General features: G+C 35.9%; 1 protein-coding gene and 1 non-coding gene across 2 annotated transcripts; one reads left to right on the top strand and one right to left on the bottom strand.

Moving 5' to 3' along the window:
* The first annotated feature begins 921 nt into the window (after nt 1-921).
* On the top strand, nt 922-1028 carry LOC131180411 (small nucleolar RNA R71). The gene has a single exon (XR_009149186.1). It is a non-coding gene; the product is annotated as a small nucleolar RNA R71 (small nucleolar RNA).
* A 7395-nt stretch (nt 1029-8423) lies between these two features.
* LOC131180169 (uncharacterized) lies at nt 8424-9011 on the bottom strand. Its single transcript, XM_058147797.1, has one exon. The coding sequence runs from the start codon at nt 9009-9011 to the stop codon at nt 8424-8426; it is 588 nt and encodes a 195-aa protein (XP_058003780.1).
* Between the last annotated feature and the right edge of the window lie 590 nt (nt 9012-9601).

Here is a 9601-nt window from a genome sequence, read left to right as displayed (position 1 = left end):
TCTTCTTTTGTGCTCTCTTTTTCTTCTCTCTTGTTTTCACTCTCTTGACCAACTTTCTTACCACTTCTCAAGGTCACCAACTTACATTGTTCATGAGGGTTTTGTGGTTGGCTAGGTAGTTTCCCATAGGAATTGCTTCCTGATGAGCTTGCTTGTTGCGCCAATTGAGTCTCCAACATGCGGTTGTGGACTTGTAATTGATCCATGGTTTGTCTCATGTGTTGCATTTCTTCCTCCAATTTGTTATTCATCTTGCTTTGTTCAGCAAAAAATTTCTCCATCATGCTCTCCAAGGTTGGCTTCGGTTCATGGGGTGGAAGGGATTGTTGTGCTCTTGCTTGATATCCAGGTGGTGGTTGTCTTGTGGGCTGAAATTGAGGCTGAAATTGAGGCTTGTTCTGCTGCATAAACTGCTGGTTATGAGCATAATTTGAGCTTTGGCCTTGTTGAGCAAAAGTTGCTTGTGGTCTCCATGTTGAGTTGTTCACATTAGAGTAAGCATTTCCCATAGGTTTTTGTTGATAACCTCTTGCATAAGCAGCTTGTTCTTGCAAATAATCATCACCATAAGAAGAGTAATCAACTCCACAACTTTGAGTTCCATCTGTGAAGGCAACTTGTTGCATTGTTGTAGGAGTTGAGTTTGTTGCCTTTGTGCAGAGATCACTAAGAAGCTGAGTCAACTGGTCAAATCTTGCATTCATGTAGCTAACTGAGTCAAGTTCATAGATCCCAGCTTTCTTTGGCTCAAGTGCTCTAGGATTTCCCCATAAATGGGTATTATGAGCAATCTTCTCTAATAGATCATAGCATTGTTCACTTGTCATTCTCATGAAATCTCCTCCTGCTTGTGAATCAATTGTGTTTCTTATGGCTGGAGTAACTCTGGTGTAGAAATTCTGAACAATCATCCATTTCGGTATTTCATGATGAGGACATTGCCTTTCAAGCTCCTTAAATCTCATCCAAGATTCATACAAAGTTTCATCATCTCTTGGTTTAAAAGCTACCATCAAATTCCTCAAATGAGTGGTCTTCCCAGGTGGGAAAAATTGAGATAGAAAAGCTTGAGATAGCTACTCCCAAGTAGCTATAATAGCTTGTGGAAGTGAATCATACCACTCCAATGCTGAATCCCGAAGAGAGAATGGAAATAAGGTGAGCCGAATAACTTCATCAGAAACTCCAGGTTGTCTTTGTGTACCACATATCATCAAAAATTTCTTCAAATGAGAATGAGGATTTTCAAGTGGGCTACCTCCAAATTGTGAATTCTGAACCATTTGAATAAGACCAGTTTTTAATTCAAATTGATTAGCTCCAATAATAGGTCTGTTATCTCTCACATCAGTACATCTAGGAAAAGCATAATCTAACATGGATCTTCTTTGAGGATCATTTTGATTAACAACAGCATTTTGCCCGTTTTGCTCGTTTCCTCCATTATCTCCACCAATAGCTCTATTTTGATTCTCCATATTTTCTATTGTCTCCTCTTGCTCAAATATTTGTTGTTCTTCTTTTTCTGCTTCTTTTCTTTTCTTGTATTCCTTTTTGTTGGCTCGACAGAATTTTTCAATTTCTGGGTTGAACAACAATTCAGTGTCACTTGTGCTTTTCGATCGTCTCATAAACAAGAAAAGTACCTGAAAAACACAAGGAACAATAGTGAAAATAAAAGAAAATAAAAATTCTAATTAGCTTAAAACAATTAAAATCCAACTTAAAACAAACAATTCCCCGGCAACGGCGCCAAAAACTTGGTAACTGTGTTGTGTATCCGCAAGTGCACGGGTCACAGTAGTATAGTTTTAAAAAAATGATATCGATCCCACAGGGAATTGTGCTTAAATTGGAAATAAAAGTATAAGCTAATTAGAGTGACAAAATTTAAAGATGTAAAATGAAATTTGGAATTAAAATTGGTATTTAAGGAATTAATGCTAAATCAAACAATTAACTAAAATTAATTAAACTAGATTACCAAAAATTAATTTGAAATTTCTATTTATGAAATTAAGAAGAATTAAATCTATAAAAAAAATAAAGTAATTCTAGATATTGGATTTAAATTGGAATTAAATTTAAATTGGATTTAAATTGAAATTGCTATTTATGAGGTTTGGAGGATTTATATCTAATTTCAAGAAAAAATAAATTGATTCTAGAGATTGGATTTTCAATATTGTTTGCATGTGGTTTATCATTAATTTAGCCAAACACATGAGAATTGCAATTTTGAGGGAAATCAATTCTTAAATTTTTGAAACCTTTTTCAAGCATCTCAAAATTGGTTTTCGTTAAATCAAATCCTGTTTTCACGGTATTTCAAATCTAACAAAAACCCAATTAATGCATAAAATTGATTTTTGGAAAGTTTCCCTTAATCTTCTTAGCTTATTTCTAACACCAAGAAAATAAAGTTTATTGCAAGATTATCCATCCCCAATATTCACTTTTCAGTCCATCTATTAAGGATTAAAACTTAACTTAATGAGGGCCCATTCATCAAGCAAGGCCATAAGCACACAAGCAATAAATCAAAATATAACAATCTTCATTTAAATGGCCAAATCAGTTCAAAACCACAAAACAAATCAATATTTACAAACCCATCTCTAGAATCTCAATCAACTACTCACAAATCATTGTTTAAAGACAAACCCAAATGAAGAAATGAAGAAATAATGGAAATGTAAGCTAAAAGGGGTAGAAAAACCCAGCAAATTGCAGAAGATTCTGCTGCACAAAAGTGCAGAAACGTGATCTGCAGCTGCTGGAAAAAGAAATGCAGAAAGTGCTCCCTTCTCTCTTTCTAATCTTGCCAAAAATGCCTCCCTTGCTCTCTATGGAAAGAAAATGATAAAATGGGTCTTTATATAGGCTAAGGGTCTGCCCTAGAATTGGTAAAAGGGGGAAGATTCCAGAGAAAGTGAGCTAAAAAGCTGGAGTAACGGAAATGCCACGTCAATTATTTCCAGTAAAAATGACATAAGTCGAGTCAGTTGTGTCGTGGGTTTTGTTGCGGGTTGTGTCGCTCTCGGCGTGAATATCTGACGGTCGACACAACCTGCGACATAAGCTAATTCAGTTGTGCTGCAGGTTGTGTCGCTCTCGGCCATTTTTTACTCAACTTCAAAATTTTTGCAATTCGACTTTAATCTCCTCCAAATGGCTACTCTGATCAAAATTCATCAAATTTCTCCAGATTTAACCTACAAAGCAAATAAATTCCAAAAATTAAACTAAGAAATGTGAAAATTGTAAAATTGACTAAATATATACTAATATCTAAAATAATAGCTATGAATAAGGGTAAATTATGTGCAAAAATTATACCTAAATGATGATATAAAATGCATGCATCAGAAAGAAGAAGAAGAAGTCAATTCTTCTTATCTTGAATTTATATAAAAGAGACAAAACCCATTAATGGAGTGCCACATGTCAAGCTCCAATTTAATCTAGTTTTTTATGTGTCTTAATCTCATTATGAAACTTGTCAAGACAAGATTAAATCATCAAAAAGTTGTCTTCCATCATATGAAAGACAAGTGGCACATTTCTATAGGTGCCACGTGTCACCATCTCATGGTGCCACGTGTCACCATGTGAAATTACCATTTTGCCATTATATTGAATTTTGAGTTCTCAACCCAAAATTATAATTTCTCCCTTAAATTAATTTATATTACATATTAATTAATTAATTAATTAATTAATCTCCATTAATTAATCTTACAATTGAATTCATATTTAAACTCTTTAAATATAAATTCAATTTATATTATACATCCAACATGCAAGATTTGGTTTCAAATCATCCTAAAGACTTTGCAATCTTATTGCAGACTAAATTCATTTAATTAATTAATTAAACTCTTTAATTAATCAATTAAATCATAATTTACTTGGTGGCTAACTTGTGTAGGTGTGTGATTTACTAGGCTCATTACTAATTGGCAATGAGAAATGATATTAACTCTTAATATCATTGGAACTCTTCCAGACCATAAATGATTTCTCCAAATCATTTTAGGCATCTCATAGACCATAGTTGACACCTAGCATAGCATGCGATGGCCACCCAATTAGCAACAAGAAATATCTTAATAATGAACCTTTAATCATACGTTACCATGCACTAAAATCCCTCTGCATTATGTCCCAATTCCATTTTGGGTCATGGTTGAGTCAAACCCCTTTGTATGGAATCTTATGCACTCATTTGAAGTCTGATTCTTGACATATAAGACTTTACCATCAGGAAACACCTTTCCTGACAAAGTCATCCGTCCTGGCCAGGAACTTAATCTTGTCAAGAACAGCTTAAATCCGCATAGGACTTTTAACCCTGTTTACTCAAGGCTACGGATCCCCTCTTGACTGAACACCTGTCCCAACATATGACTAATCTGAGCCAACACACACTGAAGTATCCATACACAGTACAGATATGTAAGTGGTATCAAACTCAAATCACCCATATAAGAGACAACCGTGTCATCTCAGGTCTAAGAATTATATGCACTAGCATGACATAGATAACATTTTATTGACTCGAGTAAACGCCATGTTCATGTTATCTGAACGTCACAAGTTCGACCTACTTATCTCATAAGTGCCCACTGTATTTATCTCGATATCTCATATCAGATGGCATGAGGCTCACCATTCCATATTCATCAGTATCTCATACTGATCAATGGAGATAAAAAGAGGTGACAACTCTTTGGATATAATTTGCCCACCAAAATATCCTTTAGCTACGAACTTTGATTTATAACAAATGTCCCATGTATTCTGCCACTCATATTCCTATCCCAGAAGAATAGAACACATAACATTTTGCTAATGGATAATTTCAAATAAATATGGTATTAAACACACATAACATTTAAATGAAACGTTCATTGCCATTATAATATTTATATTGTTATTTACAAGTTACAAGATTAGTGCATGCTCTAGGTCACACATAACTAACAATCTCCCACTTGGCCTAGAGCCATTCACTACAGTATCTAAGACCCATATTCTCAAGATGTTTGTCTAATTATTATTGTGTCATGGCCTTGGCTAGTGGATCAACCAGGTTATTAGCTGAAGCTACTTTCTGCATGGCGATATCGCCTCATCCAACTATCTCTCTGATAATATGAAATTGCCGCTCTATGTGTTTGGATCGCTTGTGAGACCTAGGCTCCTTTGCCTGTGCAATGGCTCCATTGTTGTCACAGTAGAGAGGAACTGCTGACTCAATGGAAGGAACCACTTGTAGTTCTGAAATGAACTTCTTGATCCAAACAGCCTCTTTTGCAGCATCTCATGTAACAACATACTCGGCTTTAGTAGTGGAGTCTGCTGTAGTTGTCTATTTGGAACTCTTCCAATAGACAGCTCTTCCATTGCATAAAAACACAAACCCTGAGATAGACTTTCTATCATTAATATCTGATTGAAAATCAGAATCTGTAAATCCTTCTAGTTGAAGTTCACCTCCTCTATATATCAAGAATAAATCCTTAGTCCTTCTCAAGTACTTAACGATATTCTTGACAGCTATCCAGTGTTCCAAACCTGGATTGGATTGAAACTTGCTAGTCACACAACAGCGTAGGCAATATCAGGCCTAGTACACAGCATGGCATACATTAAACTTCCTATAGCTGAAGCATAAGGAACCTTGGCCATCTTTTCCCTTTCTTCAGGAGTCTTGGGAGACTGTTCCTTAGAAAGGTGAATCCCATGCCTAACTGGTAACAATCCCCTTTTGGAATCAAGCATGTTGAACCTCTTCAACACCTTTTCCAAGTAAAGCCTTTGGGATAAACCTATTATTCTTTTCGATCTATCTCTACAAATCCAAATTTCCAGAATATAGGCAGCTTCCCCAAGGTCTTTCATAGAGAAAGTACTTGACAACCAAGTTTTTACAGATGATAGCATACCAATATCATTGCCTATCAATAATATGTCATCCACGTATAACACTAGAAAGGTAGTCATACTCCCACTAGTCTTCTGATACACACACGGTTCATCAATGTTTTGAATAAAATCAAAAGTTTTAACGGCTTCATCAAAACGTTTATTCCAGCTTCTACAAGCTTGCTTAAGACCATAAATGGATCTCTTAAGCTTACACACCTTGGAACCTTCTTTGGATTCAAAACCCTTGGGTTGTTCCATGTATATGTTGTCCTCAATAACACCATTGAGAAAAGCAGTTTTGACATTCATTTGCTAAACCTCATAATCATAGTGTGCTGCAATGGCTAGAAGAATTCTTATGGATTTAAGCATGGGTACGGGAGAGAATGTTTCTTCATAATCAATTCCTTCCCTTTGGCGAAACCCTTTCGCTACAAGCCTAGCTTTGAAGGTCTATACCTTTCCATTAGGACCAGTCTTCCTCTGGAAAACCCATTTACATCCTATGGGTGCAATACCCTCAGGTGGGTCTACAAGATCCCAGACTTAGTTCTTATGCATGGAATCCATCTCAGATTTCATGGCTTCTAACCATTTTGAAGAGTCTATATCTGATATAGCTTCTTCATAACTAGTAGTATCATCTCCATGATCAACTTCTTCATGAATAAATAACTCTTGTTCATTCTCATGAAGAAATCCATATCTCTCTAGTGGATGAGATATTCTACTAGATTTACAAAGAACCGGTGTTGTGGACGTATTATCTATAGGCATAGGCTCTCCCACTGGATTAACATCCATGGGTGTAGGTTATTGGTCATTTGTGGAATTCTCTAATTCCAATTCTATCTTCCTTCCTTTGCCACCTTCTTGAAGAAACTCTTTCTCCAAGAAAATTGCATCTCTACTTATCACAACTCTTTGTGATTGTGGAAGATAGAAATAATATCCAAAATTGTCTTTTGGATATCCAACAAATCTACCTTTTTCGGATCTTGTTTCTAATTTATTAGTTTTCAGCTTCTTGATAAAAGCTGGACAACCCCATACCTTAACATGTTTAAGGGATGGTTGTCTTCAATGCCATATCTCATATGGCGTAGAAGAAACTAATTTAGTTGGAATCCAATAAAGAATGTGCTATGCAGTTTTTAATGCAAATCCCCATAAGGAAATAGGCAAATCAGTGAAACTCATCATGCTGCGTACCATGTCCAACAAAGTATGATTTCTTCTTTTCGACACACCATTCAAGTGTGGTGTACCAGGAGGGGTCAATTGTGAAATTATGCCCTGTTCCCAAAGGAACTCATCAAACTCTGTACTCAAGTATTCACCACCTCGATCAGATCGAAGAACTTTAATACTTTTTCCTGTTTGATTTTCTACTTCAGCCTTGATTTCTTTGAACTTTTCAAAGGATTCAGACTAGTATTTCATTAAATACAAATACCCAAACTGAGATTTATCATCAGTGAAGGTAATGAAGTAGTAATATCCACCTCTAGCCATTTCTCTAAATGGCCCACATACATCACTATGTATGAGTTCTAAAATATCTTTAGCTCTTTTCCCTTGTCCCACAAAGGGAGATCTGGTCATTTTGCCTTGAAGGCAGGACTCACAAGTTGGTGATGGTTCATTTCCCAAAGTGGACAAAATCCCCATCCTTTCCAACTTTGTGATCCTATCTTCTGCTACATGACCCAATCTTAAGTGCCAAAGTTGTTTTAGATTAAGGTTGACATTTTCTGTTGCATTAATTTCATATTCGGTGCTTGGAGCTGTTTTGCATTCATTATCAACATAATAAAGTCGATTGTGCAAGTAACCCAAATATACAATTTTATTATCATAATAAACTGTACATACATCATTTATGAATCTAAATTCATAATCGTCTCTAGTCAAACTAGATACAGAAATGATGTTTTTATACATATTAGGTACATACAAAACATCCTTTAAATACAAAACATTATCATCAAAATGACTATGTACAATAAGAGAAGTAGATCCGATGGCTTTGGCATCAATACTTGATCCATCACCAATCTTCAACCTCACTTCTCCATGATCCAAGCTCTTATGATTTACTAGTTCCTGCACATCAGAAATTATATGTGAATTAGAACCAGTATCAATGACCCAAGCAAAATTAATATGAAAAGCAATACCAGAATCTAAGAAATAAGAAATAGCTATACCTTTAGAAGGTTTTGCCTTCTTGCTCTTTACCAACTCCAGGTATTCTGGGCAATTTCTCTTCCAATGCCCATCCTTTTAATAGTGGAAACACTTTTCTTTGTCAGTAGGAGCTGCTTCTGCCTTCTTCTTCACAGTTTGGCTCTTTTTGCTCAATCTACCAGAAGGACCAGGGACAGAAGACGACTTCTTCTTGTTACTTTTCTTTTTCTTCTTGGTCTTACCAGAAGAAGAAAAAGCAACAAGTGCCACTTCCTTTCCCTTCCCGCCAAGCATATTGCTTAAGCAATTACAAGAATGTTCAGAAGACCAGCCAAAGTGCATTCTTGTTTAGTCATATGGAAGTTTGTGATAAAACTTCCAAAAGACTCCGGCAAGGATTGAAGGATCAAATCCATTTGAAGAGAAAAGTCCATAGAAAAGTCTAATGCCTCCAGCTGTTCTATAAGCCGGATCATGGTATGGACATGTTCTCCCACATCCTGGCCTTCATGCATTTTCATTCTGAAGAGTTGTTTAGATATCTCATATCTAGCCAACCTACTATTTTCACCAAACAACTCTTGAAGGCGACTCAATATTTCAAAAGAAGTTTGCATTTTCTCATGCTGCTTCTGTAATTGATTAGTCATTGAAGCAAGCATATAGCACTTGGCTTGCATGTCATCTTCATGCCACTTTCTCAAAGTGTCATGTTCTTCTTCTGTGGCCTCAGGTGTTAGTGCACTAGGAATCTTAGAATCAATAACGTATCCTATACGCTCAAAATTGAGAACAATTCTCAAATTCCTTAGCCAATCAGAAAAGTTAGGTCCGCTGAGCCTATTGTCATCTAGTATGCGTGATAACGGGTTGGATCTTTGTGCCATAATTATCAGATTCAATTACTGCAGAAAAAAGCAAGATTCAAATTAGTTATCTTGTATCAAGTAAATTAACCACCAATATGATTATGGTCTTTTAATCAAATTAGTCCTCCCACTAACTTGGCGAGTCCTACACTTTCATAGTAGGAAACGAAAATCCTAGTTGGATGGATTGAATTCTTATATATTGTTAACCATCCTTAAATGACATTTTCTTAGATACTTTTAACAACATATAAATGAACAACACTTGCTCATCACATCTTATGTGAAATTCAATCAATAAATTTTGACTCCTAATGCTCAAAACCTCAGGTATATCCATTCTTGGCCTTTCTTGCATTAGTTAAGCTGAGCCCACTAGGCCAGTGAGTATGGAAGTTTGAACCTTGATGACCTCAAGTACATCCATTCTTAATCACCAAAGTACCCACATGCTCACAACATCACATGCTTTAACAATTAAATTTAGAAAATCTCTTAGACTATGAAAACCATCCCTATGTAACCATAGCCGACAGTGTAACACCCCCACTGTAGCAATTCCGTACATTCTATTGTTCCGGTGACCGATGTCGGTCCGGATAGTTAGA

The sequence above is a fragment of the Hevea brasiliensis genome, chromosome 5 (genome assembly GCF_030052815.1).
Source record: "Hevea brasiliensis isolate MT/VB/25A 57/8 chromosome 5, ASM3005281v1, whole genome shotgun sequence".
Lineage (NCBI taxonomy): Eukaryota > Viridiplantae > Streptophyta > Magnoliopsida > Malpighiales > Euphorbiaceae > Hevea > Hevea brasiliensis.
Note: the sequence above shows the minus strand (reverse complement) of the source record. Positions and strands in the feature narration are given on the sequence as shown.